General features: G+C 53.1%; 1 protein-coding gene across 1 annotated transcript in view; it reads left to right on the forward strand.

Moving 5' to 3' along the window:
* The window catches only part of KCNIP1 (potassium voltage-gated channel interacting protein 1), a 422,923-nt gene that overhangs the window by 38,730 nt on the left and 366,828 nt on the right, over positions 1-17,365 (forward strand). Inside the window, exons 2-3 of the mRNA XM_047785586.1 lie at positions 2,296-2,417; positions 5,130-5,393. Of these exons, the coding sequence (XP_047641542.1) occupies positions 5,306-5,393 (88 nt within the window). The 5' untranslated portion in view covers positions 2,296-2,417; positions 5,130-5,305. The remainder of the gene's footprint in view (positions 1-2,295; positions 2,418-5,129; positions 5,394-17,365) is intronic.

Consider the following 17,365-nt stretch of genomic DNA (forward strand, 5'->3'; position numbering starts at 1 on the left):
CTCCGTTAAAATAACTGTTGGGGCCGTGTCTGCTGCTGCACTGGGGCTGAATCTGTGCCTACTCTCCGCCTCCCTCCCACCCCCACAACCAGGGCCACGGAGGGAATTCCCTCCGGGATGAATGTGTCAGTTCTCTCTCCATGATGCGTCCAGGGATGGGGCATTTGTCATCGTGGTGGACAGCTACTTCTTTCGTTGCACAGCAAAGCCAAAGATGTCGCCCTCAAACTGCTTTCAGCTTGAACCCTGATGAGATACTATATACGCTTCCACACATTTCAGAGTCAACTGTCCAAAGGTCTTGGATCCAAGACGGCTGTGTGACCATCCACACGTCACTTTCCCTCTCTGGGCTTGATTCCTCATCTGTAGCATGAGTAACATCATAGCACTTGCCTCGTAGTGCTAATAATAAGGATTAGATATGTGGAAAGTAAGTAGTGAGACGTTAGCATGGTGAGGACGGCCTTTGAACCCTCTGAAGGACAGTGTGTTTGTCCTTTCTTAGCCTTGCGCTCAGAGAGGTCAGTGCAGTTTTCTGGGCCCAGACGCCATCTGGAGCCCCATCTGCCCCTCCTCCTTCCTTCTGGAACGGGCCTGTGAAGATCCCCATTAACAGTTTCAGGCAGTGGAGTTCCCGTCGTGACTCAGTGGTTAACGAATCCGACTAGGAACCGTGAGGTTGCAGGTTCGATCCCCGGCCTTGCTCAGTGGGTTAAGGATCTGGCGTTGCCATGAGCTGTGGTGTGGGTTGCAGATGCGGCTCGGATCCCGTGTTGCTGTGGCTCTGGCATAGGCTGGTGGCTACAGCTCCTATTGGACCCCTAGCCTGGGAGCCTCCATATGCTGCGGGAGCGGCTCAAGAAAAAATGCAAGAAGACAAAAAAAAAAAAAGCAGTTTCAGGCAGAGAGATAACTGTCTTCCCAAGTTCCTTGGGCTAATGCACATTGGTCAGCAAGGCTGACTAATTATCAGCCTACCAACGGTTTAATTTCCCTGGTGCCACCCGAATACTATGCGGCCCCTCCTGTTCCTGATTTGCAGAGTAGCCTGTTTCTTGAGCAAAGAATGATTCTCTTCTGTCCTCCCCTGTCATGAATTTAATCCCAGCATGACCTGCCGTCCTTCGCTGGGAATGTTCTTGGCATACTAAACGCCTTGCCCCTATTCCCGGGGACTTTGCCCCGTGATGTTTTGGATGCTGGTGACTCTCTCTGGGCCTGAGTCATTCCTCCAAGACTGAGGGTCCAGATACTGGATGCCTTGCTGTGTTCGGAGGAGGATCTGAAATGCTTCATGTTTGAGTTACTGCTAAGGGAGATGCAAACTTGGAGCCTGGCTGCAAGATTTCCAGGGATCGTAGTGTGAGGAGTTGTTTTCGAGGACAGAGGCAGGAGTGGCGACACCACCACCCACAGTTGCAGCAGTAGGAGCAGCAGTGGTGATCTTTGCCCCTGACAAAGGGGTTTACTGGACCAGACACTAAATTAAGCACTTGGATTTCATTTAAGTTGCTCCCCCCCAAAGCCTAGGCAGTAAGAATTATCCTTCCCATTTTACAGAAGACAAAAACGAGGCCCATCATCTTGCTCAGCAATTACTAGGCCTTTGGCCTTTGGCCTTTGCCCTTGCTGTTCCTCAGCCCTCACACTTACTGTGCCAGGGAGCAGCATGGCTGGTTTGAAGTCTCTGCTAAAACATCACTTTAAAAGAGAGAAGGCTTCCTCGATGACCCTGTAAAACTAAGGAGGTCCTGTTGCTCCCTGTCCACTGAGCTCTCTTTTTCTTCAAAGCACCATCCTCTATATACACCCATTGGCTGACGGTGTCTGTGCTTCCACCGCATGAAAGGGAACCTGATAAGCCCAGACCTTTGTCTTTTTTGTCCGTCGCTTTATACTCAGTGCCCAGAGCAGAAGCCCCGGCCATAGCGTATTCAACACGTGTGTAGAATGAACAAGTGAGTGATTAAATGCCTGGTGCAAAGATCCACGGGCTTAACTATGATCCATTGTGCTTGGAGGAGATGTGAGGTATTTGTTTATAAGATGGGCCAGATCCTTCAAACGGCAGGTGTGTTCTGATGTTGGAATTCCAGATTCCTGAGCTGGAGCCAAATGCGAATCCCCACCCTGCCCCACCCCTGCCATCTCTGTCATCCCCAAATGGTGCTCACAGCCTTCCAGGAGGTTCTCCTCCAGCAGGATTCCTGGCCAGGGTTCAAGGCTGAAGACCAAGTTCAAGATCAGCTAATGTTACTAAAGTCACAACCCTTGTTTTCTTTGGCTTCTCAGTTTTCAGCGTCCTTCCCTCGCGTGGGATGGAAGAGAAGCCGCTGGGCATAGCTGAGAGTTGCCTGTCCTATAAAGCGAATTCTCCACTGAGAGGGCGGTACTTTCCTTGGCACACTGATCAGGTGGGTACCATGTGCTCCTTTCATCTTTCTCTCATCTTTCTCCTCCGCCTCGGTGCCCAGGTAGTGCTGCCCTTGGCCAGCTCCTCGGCTTCCAGGTGCTGTTCCATCCCCTCGTTCTTACCCCTCTCCCCATGCCTTCCCGCCCCGCGTTCCCGTCCCGCTAAGATTCTGCAAAGTGAGCGACGCTCATTGGATGAATGATTCTGGACGAGACCTTCATGTCTGATGCTCGATCCTGTCCGCTTCAAGAGTATGCACAACCTAAAAGTTGAGACTTCAGCTTTATTTTGGGCACAATGAGGACTATAGCCTGGGAGGCAGCCTTTCAGAGAGCTCCGAAATACTGCTCCAAAGAGGTGGGGGGATGTCAGTATAAATGTGATTTGGGTGGAGGGGGAGGTACAGGCAACCAAGCACACAGTTTGCAGAAGGTTGCTGCTGCTCACAAGGAGCAGAGGTCACCACGAAGGATTGTCGTGCTTGTCTAGATACGAGGAGATGCAAGAACTGGGCTTATAAAATCTTCTCCTGGAAACATCTAGCTCCTGGAAGACCTGTTCTGCCAGTTTTCCCAGGGCACAGTGTCTCACTCCTGGTCTCCATCCTGAGCTCCTTTCAGGGCGTGTGGAGGTGCGGCAGCTGCAGGGACTCATGGTTCCGTCCTCGTAGAGGCAGAGGGCAAGTGCCTGTCTCCAGGTCATAGTTGGCTCCACCATTAGGTCCAGGAGGGCGCTGACCGTGCCTGTCTAGTTTGCCTGGCTCTGCGTTTTCTACACCCTGGGTGCTCAGAGCTTCCTGCACCTGTCTGCTCAGCCCTTTTCTATAGACCGTGAGCTCAGTAAATGCTGGATACCTGAACAAAAGACTAAGTGCCATGAACACTCCCAGATACCATGTGCATTTTAACTGGGACCTTCAGTACTTTAAGACAAGGGTGAATAACGTGGCACTTTCAAGCCCAAAGACATCAAACACGAGGGAGTATTTTCTGCCAGGGCTCCTTTCTGTTGCATGTGTTATGACTCGTGCTGGGCGGGCGAGTCAGGGAGGGCAGGCTACTCCGGGACTTGGAGACAGGCTAGGCTCTCTGCTGGTGGGCTGACCCTGGGGCCTGTTCTTGGAGCTGGAATTTGTTGGTGATCACCCTCAGGAGTTGAGGTTCATTTCAAGGTTCACTTCACATGACTCGTGGAAAATAGGGAAGAAAAGAAACTAGAGGTCTTGCTTATTTTTTCTTTCTTTTTTTTTTGTCTTTTGTCTTTTTAGGGTCACACCCATGGCATATGGAGGTTCCCAGGCTAGGGGGTGGAATTGGAGCTGTAGCTGCCAGCCTACACCACAGCCACAGCAACTCAGGATCTGAGCCGCATCTGGGACCTACACCACGGCTCATGCAAACACCAGATCCTTAACCCCACTCAGGGAGGCCAAGAATCGAACCCACATCCTCATGGACGCTAGTCGGGTTCTAACCACTGAGCCACCATGGGAACTCCCTTACCTGGTGTTTTATCAATGGGTGGTCTCCCTCCTCTAGCTCTTAGGCCGTCTAGTCCTCTCAAACACCCCAGAGAAGCAGGTGTAGACAAGCTGATGGGGAGGAAGAGGAAGAGATTCCCAGGGCCCAGCTTAGTTCCGCTCAAGGTGGAGGGCACGTCTCTTGTGCACAAGGACCCACACTGGTGGGTGATGCCCATGGTGATGGCTCATGGGGAACCTTTTAAGTCACCAAGGAAAAGAAAGTGGGGGTGTCATGAGAGGTTCATGCCCCGTGTAGAGTGTGGGATGAGATGTCCCCTGACATCCCGTTCAACCCACCCAGTCTGTGGGACTGGACGGCAGCCAGACCTTTTTTTAAGCAGTAGTTGGCATTCGTATTTGCGTGCCACCTTGCAGTCTTACTTCTAAGAATACTGTACCGCAGTCCAGTTGTGTGAGTGTCGGTCATTCCTCGGGGGCAGCTCGGAGGAATACTTTTTTCGGTAGGAAAGTCCTACTTACACTCCTCCGCTACCCCGATGAGACAGCACAGACTCTTACCTGCTCTGCAGGGGTGGGAGCTGGAGTAGAGCAGCGACTCTGAGTGGGTGCATGGGGAGGGGGGACACCAGGAGCCGGGAGGTGGCAGAGGCATTGGGTATCCATGTCACGGCGGCAAACAGGCCAGCTCCCCAGGGGCTCCCCACTCAGCCCGACTTCCCCGTGATGCAAACCAGGCGACTCAGAGGCAGCCTGCAAACTTTCCACTGAGTGCAGAGCAGAGGTCTCCTGCTCTGGAGGCGGTTCTCCCAGGTCCCGATCGAGGCGTGATCGAGGCGCAGCACGGGAGCATTGATCTGTGAGATTAACCAGGAACGAAAGAGCAAAGAGGCAAAGAGCGGGAGAGCCAGCGGAGCCGGCAGGCTGCGGAGCGGAGCGTTTTTTGCGTAGCAGTCCCCTCCCTTCTGACTGGAGTATTAATTGCTACATTACCACTGCCATGTAAGAAAGACAGTCGGCAAAGCCTGGGAGAGCTCCAGCTCCTCCCTCGCTGCTCCGCTCAGCCTTCCCTCTCCTCCTCGATCCCCTCCGAGCGCCCTGTGCCCTGGCAGTGCCGGCCCAGCCCTGGCATCCTGTGGTCTCCCGTGGCGAGGACTTGGGTGGACAGCGGGAGGGGGTGGAGGGAGGGAGGGAGGGAGCAAGGGAGCCGACATCCGACATCGTGCCCTGCAGGCTCTCTGGATGCAGAAGCCGGACTCACTGCAGAGGCAGCTGTGCTGTTCCCGGAGCTTCTGGGGTGCGTCCACCTCTCAGGGTTCGCCCAGGCCGGCTCCAAGTGCCAGGGGCATCCGAGGTGGGTACCTGCCCTTCTGGGTGCCGACAGCAGAGCCTGCCTTCCCGCTGTCACCATGAGCGGCTGCTCCAAAAGATGCAAGCTGGGCTTCGTGAAATTTGCCCAAACCATCTTTAAGCTCATCACTGGGACCCTCAGCAAAGGTAGGGAGCCTGGCCCTGCCCCTCGCTTTCTGCCTTGGCGTGGCCTGGCTGGTCAGAGTGTCTCGGTGTGGTAAGTGTGGCCGTTCCGGTGCGCCTGGGTCTCAGAGGAGGCTGGAGGGGAAATCAGTGGCTGGGTGTCGGGGTGGCTGACAACCTGGGTCGTGCCTCTGAGCAGACGGGCACCAGGCCAGGGAGCTCAGCCGGCTCTAATTGCCTGGAACTTTGGAAATGGGTTTGGTGGTGTGTGGCTGATTGGTTACAGGCGGGCAGAGGAACAGAACCCTTCCCAGAGTACTGGAAGCGGCTTAGCGTGACTAGAGTTTCAAGAAGTTATCCGCGGAGTGCTGTGTCTTGTTGATAAAAGAGAGATTTGATGCAGTGGGCTATAAGTCTGCAGAACAGGAACGCTGGAGGGGGCCAGCAGGAGGTGGCTGCTGGGCTGGAATCCACTGTGCACTGGTGGATACTGGATCCGGGATCCCAGTCAGCTCTGGATCTGGTGTGCCAAGAGCTTTCTCTCGTGGGGTTCCAGGGTTCTGCGTTTCTGGGCTCCGTTCATCATGTCTTTGCTTTCTTGGATCCCTGTCCTTCTGCGTCTCTTGCTCATGCCTGTGTCTGTTGTCTCTACTTCTCCAAGAACTGGGGTGGCAGGGCGTTTGCAGGTCTCACTTCCCCGGGGCGGCCCAGAAAGGGAGGTTGCGGACCAGAGCTAGGACTGCGCGTGCGCAGTTCAGCACCAGGATGCAGAGGGGAGGCTGACTTCTCAGGGGTGTCTCTGGGGCCCCATGTTACACTCTGTACCAGGGAGCCTGAGGCACTCAGAGACACTCTGGCAAACTTTCTGGAGATAATATTTAAAGCGAGAGCAGCAGTGTGATGTGGTTGCACTGGCTGAAAAAATGTCTTTAAATATTCATGCCCTTCGTTCAGGAGGAAGGAGTCTTTGGGGGAGATGCACTGGAAGCAGCAGGCAGGGTATTATTTGGGGAGGGAGGGAGGCCCGTAAACCCCTGATTAGGATTTTAAAAGATGGCAATGAAAGGAGATAAAGACTGCGCATGGTTACCTCCAAGGGCCTGGTTCAGGTCCCCTGCTGCTCAGCAGGTCCAGCCTAGGTGCAAATGGGAGGAGGAATGGGGAAATTTTGCTTATCTCCTTTCTCTGGCCCTTTCGTCATTCCTGTTCTGTGCCCACTGCTCTTCTGAAAAGGGGCACTGCTCGCCCCACCTCCCACCCCAGGAAGCCCAGGTGCGCCGAATGTCCAATGCTGAGGGTCAGGCTGCCTGCCGGGCAGAATTCTAGGGGCTCTAAGTGGGATGGACTCAGGTGAGGGAGAGAGAGTGGAGGGCTGTGAGGGTTGTGCAGAGTTCCCCATTCAATCCTCCGAGACAAATTCAGGCTTTTCTCCTCACATCAAGTGTCCTGGAATCTCAAGGGCTGATGGGTGAGGGGCAGCATCCTATACCAGTCTCTGCTCCCCGGAAATGCTGTGGAACGTGCTTTGGTCTGGACTTAGGCAACCGAGTTCTCAGCTCCAGCTTTGCTTCCTGTGCAAGCCACAGCCTCCCTGAGCCTCAGTTTCCTCATCTGTAAAATGAGTCTGTTATCTCCACCCTTGCTCCCTCCAGCTCTGTTGCCAAGGATCCAGGGAAGCTGAGTGTGTTGCAATGACCCAACTGAAGGAGCGGGCAGGGACTGAGATGCGTGTGGGTCTGGACAGGGTGACCCAGGCCATCCCCTGTGCCTGCCCAGGATCAAAGGCTCTTTAATTCAGTGACCGCAGGTGGGTCCGTAGACTCCAGGCAGCGTCAGAGGGAGAGAGAGATCACAGAAGGACAAAATGCAGCAAGAGGGGGTGAACGTGAGCCAGTGAGTGAGTCAGGAAGAGAGAGTGTGTGCAAAGCAGGGTGTGTGTGTGTGTGAGAGAGAGAGAGAGAGAGAGAGATTGAAAGAGGGTAGATGGCCACTTGAATAAATAAGCATGAAGATACTTTCGTCTGCATATCTGCCTGCAGTCATTTGCTTAGCATTTATTTATTGAGCACCTGCTCTGTGCCACATTCATGGCCAGACACTGGACACCAGGATGGATAGCCAAGCCCTCCATCCGGGAGCACGCATTGGCACAGACCAAAGACACAGACACCATGGGCACATCATGCTCAGTGCTGAGATGGAGGGAGGCTTGGGAGCCAAAGGGCACCGAGAGGAGAAGCCTGGGGCAGAAGAGGTTCCCCCAAAGGTGGCATCTCAACTGAGATGAGCAGGAGGGGCAGGGCGGGCTGGGCAGTGGAAGGAGGTTGGCGCTGGCCAGGGAGCAGTGCTAGAGCACCAGCCTCTGCAGAGAAACCAGCCAGTGGGTCAGGACGGCCCCTCCCTCTGCTCAGAATCCCAGCAACTACGATCCATGTGACACAGAAATGGCTCCTTAGGGACCAGCACGGGGGAGCGAGTGGCCGCCTGGACTTCCTCTGACCTACTTCGGTACTCAGTTTCCTCGAGCCATGGCAGGCGCCAGGGCAGGATGGCGCGTCCTGGCTCCACGGAGGGCACAAGCTATTTCCACAGCTCTGGCTCTGCATCAGGCACACACTGGGAACCCAGGGGTCTGCCTGACCCAGGTGGTTGGTAAATATTTTTTGAAATAAATGACCAAGAGAGCAGGACCACACTTAGAGCAGGGGGATGAAGAAAGGTCTTTCTCATGTATAGACCAGCCCTAAGTGAATTTAGACTCAACCCTGCGTGGACACATGCCATTTGCATAATGATTTCTGGTTTTCCTTGTGATTTCACTTATTCGTTATCCATCGCACTGAGTTCTAGATGTGCAATAATCCACCCTTTAGGAGAAAGACTTCTCTTAGCTCCTTTCAGAATTGAGGAATGTGAAGTGTCTCTATGGCCAGGTGCCTCCTGCTGGTCCTGGGGACAACTCATTGTTTCTTATTCTTATTCCTTATTCTTGGGAATAACTGGGGCCCACGACTGCCCCTCTGTGTCCCACCTGCTCCTGGCCTGGCCACCTTCCCCTGTCGCCAGCAATCCCCTTACCCAGTGGTCTCAGCTGTCAGGTGGCTCAGATTGCTCATGGGCGCCCTTTGTAGAGGTGAACTGACCAGGTCCTCCTGGTCACACATGTCCTTGGCTTTGAGCTTTGCCTTCATGGCTCTGATCCCAATCTGGGATCCGTCTTTCTTTTAGGGACACGTTTGCTAAAGGCCATTTTCCCCACTTGACCTAAGCCCACATGTGTGTTTGCTCACCATTGTAGCCAGAGCTAATCACCCAGCACCCAGGCCAGAGTGGGTGCTTCACTAGCAGAACTGAGTGAATGAAGCATTGCAGCACAGCACCCGACGTGCTTGAAGTGACTTGAGTTTCTAGGAAGCACCGTACACGCGCCTGTCCCAGAGGGGTTCTGTAAACACCCTCCCACCTCTGTCCAGCTGCGGGACCGGATTTGGTGGCCAGAGAGTGAGACTCTGGCCAGACAGACTATTCAGGACCTGAGCTTCTTAGTGTCTTGGGAAGGGCATTTAAACTGTCATAAGAGGAGTTCCCGTCGAGGCTCAGTGGCTAATGACTCCGACTAGGAACCATGAGGTTGCGGGTTTGATCCCTGGCCTCGCTCAGTGGGTTAAGGATCCGGCGTTGCCATGAGCTGTGGTGTGGGTCGCAGATGCGGCTTGGATCTGGCGTTGCTGTGGCTCTGGCGTAGGCTGGTGGCTACAGCTCCAATTAGACCCCTAGCCTGGGAACCTCCATATGCTGTGGGTGCGGCCCTAGAAAAGACAAAAAGAATAAAAGAATAAAAAAAAAATAAACTGTCATAAGAGGGGAGGCTGTGTAAGGTGTGTGTGTGTGTGTGTATTGTGGGGATGGGGGTGTTCTGGCAGCCCCCGCTCCTGCCCCTTCTTCTCCCCTTTGATTTGTTTTACATACTAGATTTCTCTGAAATGAAACTAACAAGTTTTCTTTGTGTATATATGTATGTGTAAAACACATAAACCAGTTATGTAGTGGAAAAGGCAGTTGGTTGCCAGGCTGGTTCACCCTTAGGTCCTCGGGACACTGGCTAGGGAACCCGTGCTGGGTCCCTCACCTCTCTCTGGCCTCAGTTACCTAATCTATAAAATGGAATCATAAACGCGCTCCTTAGGGCATTGAACGAGACCCTATAGAAAGCCTCCTGCGTAGTAAGGACCGGGAAGCTTTCCCTGGCGATGCTGCAGTGGTTGGCTGGTGTTCTCGGGGCTGAGACGCCTCACTCACTGCTTGTTTCTTGAGCTGCTGACACGCACTCTGAGAGCAGCTTCTGTCGTCTCCAGGACCTTTGCTGTCCCCGCTCTCCTGAACTCGCTCTCCATGGCCCCATCCAACACCACCACAGCTGACACCGATTCCCACACCTGACTCCCTGCCTAGGCCTTAAGTGTGTGACTCCCAGAGCCAGGCCCTCCCCTGCTCTAAAGTACCCACCAGAAGTGCAGCTCCTGACTTGGATGCTTAGTTGAACCGGGCTCTGGGAAACCTGCCTTCTCTTCCTGCGCAGCCAGCCAGCTCCCCAACCCCGGCTCAGAGACCCCTGGGGCTGAGGGCAGGAGCCAGAGCTTTGTGCCAGCTCCACTCCAGCTGGGGAGATTTAAACCCTTTCCTTCTGCATTTTGGGAACCCATCTGTCACCCCAGGCACAGATGGCAAAGCCAAAGCAAGAAGGAGGGATCCTATCCAGGAGAGCTTCAGTTGTCCCGGCCACCCGCATGGCTGCTGGGTCGGAAAGGGGGTGGTGCTGACCTTCAAGATTTATCTCAAGGGCACTGCCCTGAGCCCCAACTCTCCCTCCCACCCAGACCCGGGGCGTTTCTCTCTGCGCAAGGCAGGACCTCAGCTTCAGACCCACTGGAGACAGACTGTTCCTCCCGCCTCCTTCCCACCGCCTTTCGGGAAGCCTTAAGACACTGACTTTGAACTTGGGGAGGGCTCTGCCCTCAGGCAGGCTGGGCTGGAGTCCCAGTCTTGTGGTTCACCAGCTGTGTGTGCTTGGGTGAGTTGCATGACCTCCCCAACCCAAGGCTCCTCACTGTTCGCTGGATATAAGAGCAGTATCAGCCACACAAGGTCATCTTAATAATTCAACAGGGAGGATACAGGGCATAAGCTGGCAACTAGCAGGGCTAGGGGCGACTTGCAGGGCACTTGCAGGGAGCTGAGAGTGAGGCTTCCTTCAACTGCTTGCCTTAGGCACCTCTCTTTTCTCCCCCGGCCCCGACCCTGGAAGTAGGCATTACAAATCACCGTTTTAACAGTTTCAAGGAAACTGACCTTTAGCCAAGACAGGCGGCCCAGCTGGCAATGAGTGGCTGGGCTGGGATTAGAACCCAGGTCCAAGTGGGGCCAAGACCAAGTGCTGGCCTCTCCACAGAGCTGGAGAAGAGGCCCCTGTGAGCACCACTACCCACTTTGTCACCAGCAGAATGCCCCCAGCTTCCCGCTAATGCTGTAGGTGGGTTTATCAAGAACAGTTATACCTGCTCAATCGCTTCAGGGCAGCCACCGTCTTGCGAGGAGTTGGCACGAGTTCCATAACATGGCATGGCCTGGGTTCAGAATAAGCTTGAGGAGGAAAGGGAACACCCCCACAGGCCAAGGTCAGCAAGACGGCCCCATGGGTGCTCTCCTAGCATCATTATCACGTCTTAGATGGGTGCACTGGTGCCTGGGTACCTGCTGGCTGGTGAGTGAGCTCCGAACCCATATGAAGGGCCCTCTCCCGCTGTTCTCCCTTCTTAGGGGGCTAGTGTGAGAAGCAGTCTTACCAGTGGAGAAATAAACAAGTTTTAGGGCACCAGGCAGTCTGAAATTGAGATACTGACTTTTTACTGGAATTGTCTAGAAAAGCAATGGCCTTGACTCTGAGGACCTTGGAATCTGTGAGATGTGACAGTGCCCCATGCCTAAAGGAGGCCACTACCTGTCTCCCGAGAAGCTCAGCTGGTGTGCACCTCCCTTTGCCAGGGAACTTGGGGTCCCAGCTGCCCTGGGTCATGTTAGCACAGCCCCCTTCCTGGTTGCAACTGCGAACCTCCAGTGCTTATGCCTTGTCTTAGGCAGAAAGTTCAATCGTTCTGGCCCATGCCTGCTTCGCCAGCCCCAAGCCAGAGCCCTCCAGGGTGGGCTGTGTGCTCGCTTTGGCTCTCCCATGCCCAGTAGCCCTCACCCCAGCCTACAGGTCTCTTAGCCTTGCCCCTCTGTCTCTGTCCCATCACTCCCTGGTCCATTTCGCTGGCCAGGTGCTCTCTGAGTCCCATAGTCCCCTAGCAGCAGGGAGAGAGGAAGGTGGGACCTCCTTTACCTGCCAAGCCTGTCCCTCTAGAAGAACTCTTTTCTAGATGACATCGATACCAGGCAGGAATAATTTGTTCAGGGCTGTTTATCCTGGCACTGCTGCACATTCGTCCTGTTAACTTAGGGACCACGGGGGAGCGGCTAGTTTGTTCCAAATTAAAAGTACTAGAAATGGGCCCCTCTGGCAGGCAGGAAGGCTGCAATACAAAGACACAGGGTGATGCGGATCGAATCAGGTCTTAATAAGCCTCTGGGGGCCCAGAGGTCCCTGGCCATGCCAGTGTGACCCTCACCTTCCCCATGCTTCTTAGGGTTCCAGAATCTTCCCTGGACCACCTCTCTCACCAGACCCAAGTCCCTGAGAGGTGTTGATTCCTGAGAGTGGAGGTGGGAGAGCCATGGAAGGCAGAACGATGCAGGGAAAGTAAGGGCACCGCTCTGGAGCCAGACGGTCCCGGGTTCGAATCCTGCCACTTCCTGGGGCAAGCCATGTCCCACCTTGAGTCTGCATCCTTCCCTGGAAAATGGGGCTGGTCATTCTCATGTCATGGGACCACAAGGAGATGGTACATGTGACACGCTCAGTATCCAACACATATCAGAGAACAACATCCTGGGAGAAATCAACTTCCCACCCTCGTCTTCTTTTCCTGCGAGCAACGAGGTCCTGCTCTGTAGCACAGGGAACCTCAGCCGGTCACTTGTGATGGAACATGATGGAGAATAAGAAAAAGAATGTGTGTATATATGTGTGTGTATGTGTAGAGAGAGAGAGAGAGAGAGAGAGCTGGGTTCCTTTGCTGTACAGCAGAAATTGACAGAACATTGTAAATCAACTATAATTTAAAAAAAAAAAACAACAAACAAACAACCTTGGACTTGTAGCCAGCAGGAGGCAAAGCCGAAACAAGGCCCTGGGTCACGTCTCCTTCCGGCTCTTCTCTGGAGCTACTGCTCCTCCAGAGTCACCGTCTCTGCCCCCAGTCACTCTCAATTACAGCGTCTGACATGGAGAACTTGTCAGCGACTGGAATTCTCCTTTTTATTTAGTGGTTTATGTATGTATGGGCCGTCCCCCTGCCCCTGTGAGAACACGAGCATTCACTGCATGGGCCTTATTGGTAGGGCCTGGAGCGCCGGATGGATGTTGAATAAATGATGACGAACAGCTTTCCCTGCCCAGCAACACCAGGCTGTGAGGTCCCTGGAGGCCCTCTTGTGAGGCTTGGGCATCTCGGGCTGGTCCAGAAGCCTCCCACTCCCCCATCTTCCTGTGCCCAATTTCTGTGCAGGCGTGTGACAGAAGCCACCAGCCACGGTGGCCTGGATGAGATGAGGGCTCAGTGCAAGGATGACCAAGGACCTGGCCACTCCCATCCTAGTTCTCAAGAGTTCTGTGGGATTGCCCTCACTGCCCGCCCATGACAGCCAACCAGATGTCCAGAGGGGAGATCGGACCCCAGGGTCCATCTGCTTCCCTCTGGAAGGGCAGGAGGTAGGACCCACGCTCTGAGGGCCGCACAGAAGGGCAGGGAGCTGTGCAGAAGATGCAGAGGTGGTGAGGTTGCACAGGCTTCCCCTGCCAGCTGGATGGAATGGAAGCCAGGACTCCAGGAAAAGACACGAGGGTAGATGTCTGGCCCTGCCTGTGACCTCCCTCCCTACGCATCTCTGGGCCTGGAGGCAGAAAGAAGAAAGCCTTCTTCCCGTTGGGATGAGGGCCGTGAACACCTGCCACCCACGGTCTTCTCTTATTGAAAGCATCACGCACCATTCTGTGTTCCTAGAGCTGCAAAGAGCAGCAGATTGGAGCCGGCCCGGGTTCGATTCCAGATCCTCACATTTGCTCCCTGGGCAGATGGCTTCCCTTCTTGGGGCCTCAGGTTCTTCTTCACCAAAATGAGGGGGTTCCTGGCCTCCAAGTTCCCTTCCAGCTTTGGGATTTTAAGATTTAATGGCACTCTTTGCAACGCCACTCATGGCATCTGCTCTGTGCCCGGCATTGCGCTAAACACTGCATGCGATGTTTTATCGAATGTGCCCAAGAGCCCTGGAAGGCAGAGCGCTCTCCCTAACCCCATTCACAGATGAGACATTCTGAGCTTCAGGAGGGGAAGGGCCCGGCTCTGAGTCACACAGCCAGCTCAGAACAGAACCAGAATTGGAGTCGGGCTGTCTGTTTCCAGGTGCTGGTGTTAACCCCTCCATGCCACTCCCTCCACTGCCAAACAAACCCCCGCAGATCTGACGTAGAAAAGTGATAAAGATAACACCGGTTCTTCTCTAGCTTGACCAAGAGGCAACTCACGCTCTCCTTTGAGACATCAAGGTTTCGAGGCCTCTGTACTGACAGAAGCACAACGATTTTCTGGAGAATTCCCCCCACACTCTACCCCGAACTGTCATCCACAGGTCACCTTTATCAGTCAAACAACAACAACAACAACAACTGGGAGAACTAGCCAGATAGCTGAGATCACACGGACGGGAAAGAAATAAAATACCGCCCCACCAGCCTTCCCATTGTAATTCCCACCTGGCCACTTTGGGTTTCTTGCTGGAATGAGGTGGTTTGGAAGCAGAGGCAGCTAATTGGGCAGGAGTCGGGGAGGGAGATGTGATTCTGAGGCTTGCATCTGAGAGGCTGGGATTGCCCTACCCCAATTTTCTTTCTGTAATCTTTTGATTAACCCTGGACCAGTTTGGGTGGCATTTTTCAAACCATCTGTGCTCGGCAGGCAGAGCCAAGCCCGGGCTTGCAGCTTGCTGTCTGCAAACATCAGCTGGGAACTGAACTGCTCTCCCTTGAAGCCTGGGATACTCTGTAACCATGGGGCATGTGGGACTGCAGGATGTTCTTGCCATCCTGGGGCTGATTAACTCTGCCTGTCACAGGGTTAATCAGCCTGTCACACCAAACTCAACAGGCACCGTATGAAGAATAATATTTGCCACCATCCACTGAGTGCTGTTTATTCACCGGAGCTTTACAAGAATCCCTAGGATCAATCCACCCCCGGCTCTGTGAGTTTCCTACTTTTATGATTCCCACCCCGAGGCTGGGAGAGGTTGGGTAACTTGTTCACAGTCACAAAACCAGAGCTGCAACTCTAAAGATCCCAGGCAGAAGCACTCTCTGGGTCACATCCCGTAGCACTATCTTCCTTTGGTATAGACTAAACTGTGTCCCCCTAAATTCACATGTTGAAGCCCTGATGTCAATGTGACTAGATTTAAAGACTTTTAACTAACACAACATTGTAAGTCAACTATACTCCAATTAAATTAAATTTTATTTTATTATTTATTTATTTATCTTTTCTAGGGCTGCACCCATGGCGTATGGAGGATCCCAGGCTAGGGGTCTAATTGGAGCTGTAGCTGCCGGCCTACGCCACAGCCCCAGCAATGCAGGATCCAAGCCACGTCTGCGACCTACACCACAGCTCACGGCAACACCAGAGCCTTAACCCACTGAGCAAGGCCAGGGATCGAACCCGCAACCTCATGGTTCCTAGTCGGATTTGTTAACCACTGAGCCATGACGGGAACTCCAATGAAATTAACTTTTTTAAAAAAGAAAATAAAGACACACCAAGAAAGAAAAGAAGGAAGGAAGGAAACAAGGCCGAAAGAAAGAAAGAAAGAAAGAAAGAAAGAAAGAAAGAAAGAAAGAAAGAAAGAAAGGAAAGAAAGAAAGAAAGAGAGAAAGGGAGAAAGAAAGGAAGAAAAAGAAAAAGACACACACACAAAAAAGGTAATTATGGTTAAATGAGATCACCCTGGGGCCCTGGTCCAATAGGATTATTGTCCTTATAAGAAAGAAGAAGAGACACAGACACAGAGAAAAGACCATGAGAAGACACGGAGAGCAGGGCACACCGGCCATCTGCACCAAGGAGAGAGACCTCACCAGAAACCAGCCCTGCCAGCACCTTGACCTTGGGCTTCCAGCCTCCAGAACCATGAAAAATATATAAATTTCTCTTGTTTAAATTGCCCAGTCTGTGGCATTTTGTTAAGGCAGCCCTAGGAAAGTAATCTACCCCATGGACGGTTCTTCGCATAGCATCCTTTCCCACATTTTTTATTAATATACATAAAAGTTACCATCTGGACCATTTTGAGGTGTACAATTCAGTGGCATTAAATATCTTTCACGTTATTGTGCAGCCATCATCATCATCTACCTACAGAACTTTTCATCCTCCCAAACTGAAACTCCCTCATCATTAAACAGTAATTCCCAGAGTTCCCATCAGGGCGCAGTGGAAACGAATCCAACCAGGAACCATGAGGTTGTGGGTTTGATCCCTGGCCTCAGTGGGTGGAGGACCTGGTGTTGCCGAGAGCAGTGATGTAGGTCGAAGGCATGGCCTGGATCCTGCGTTGCTATGGCTGTGGAGTAGGCTGGCCTGTGGTGTAGGCTGGCCGCTGTAGCTCCGATTCGACCCCTAGCCTGGGAACCTCCATATGCCATGGGCGAGGCCCTGAAAAGCAAAAAACAAAACCCAGTAATTCCCCCTTTCCCTCCACCCCAGGCCCCAGCCCCTGTCTACTACTCTACTTTCTATCTCTATGCACTTGGCTATTCTAGGCAGCTCATTAAGTGAGATCAGACAGTATTTGTCTTTTGTGCCTGGCTTCCTTCATTTAGCATGATGTTTACAAGGTTTATCCATGTTGTAGCATGTGTCAGAATTTCATTCTTTTTTTAAGGCTAAATAGTACTCCAGACTAGAGATACACCATAATTTTTTTTTTGGGGGGGGGACAATTCAACCATCGCTATTCATCCATTCCCAAATTTTTATTTTTATTTTGTTTTCTTAGGGCTGCACCTGCAGCATATGGAAGTTCCCAGGCTAGGGGTCGAATTGGAGCTGCAGCTGCCAGCCTACACCATAGCCACGGCAACATCAGATCCAAGCTGCATCTGCAGCCTATGCCACAGCTCACAGCAATGCTGGATCCTTAACCCACTGAGCGAGCCAGGGATTGAACCCATGTCCTCATGGATATTAGTCAGGTTTTTAACCCGCTGAACCGCAACACCATTTCCATGTTTTTAAAATACACAATCCCCTTGCTCACAACTCGGCCTCCAGTGGTTTCTTGACACACTGGGAATCAAATGCAGCCTTTCCTGTGTGGTCTACAGCCTTTGCATGACCTGTCCTCTGCATTTCTGGCCTCCTTCTGTGGTCACATCCTCCCCTGGTGTGCACCCAGCCACCAGGCCATGTTGATCTCACTGGAACCCCAGCTCTTCCAGCCTGTGTCCTGACACTTACTGTCCCCTCCGGCTGGACATGCTCTGCTGGCTCTCCTCTGGCTCTCCCACACTTCACCCAAATCCCCGATCTGTCTCCACCTCCTCATCTCCCTCTACCCACAGGGTCCTCGCTACCCTCTCACACTGCCTCGTTTTCCTGCATAGCAGCCCTGTAATTACATTACACGGTTATCCATTTTTTTCTGGTCTGGCTTGTCCACTGCGAGGCCAGCTTCATGAGGGCCCAGCGCATAGTAGGCCCTCAGGGGCTGCTGAGAGGTCTGCCAGGCAGCTGAGAGGTTCAGGGAAAGACCACCGCTTGGGTGGCAAAGCCAGGCCTAAAACCTGA

This window comes from Phacochoerus africanus, chromosome 1, assembly GCF_016906955.1.
Source record: "Phacochoerus africanus isolate WHEZ1 chromosome 1, ROS_Pafr_v1, whole genome shotgun sequence".
NCBI lineage: Eukaryota > Metazoa > Chordata > Mammalia > Artiodactyla > Suidae > Phacochoerus > Phacochoerus africanus.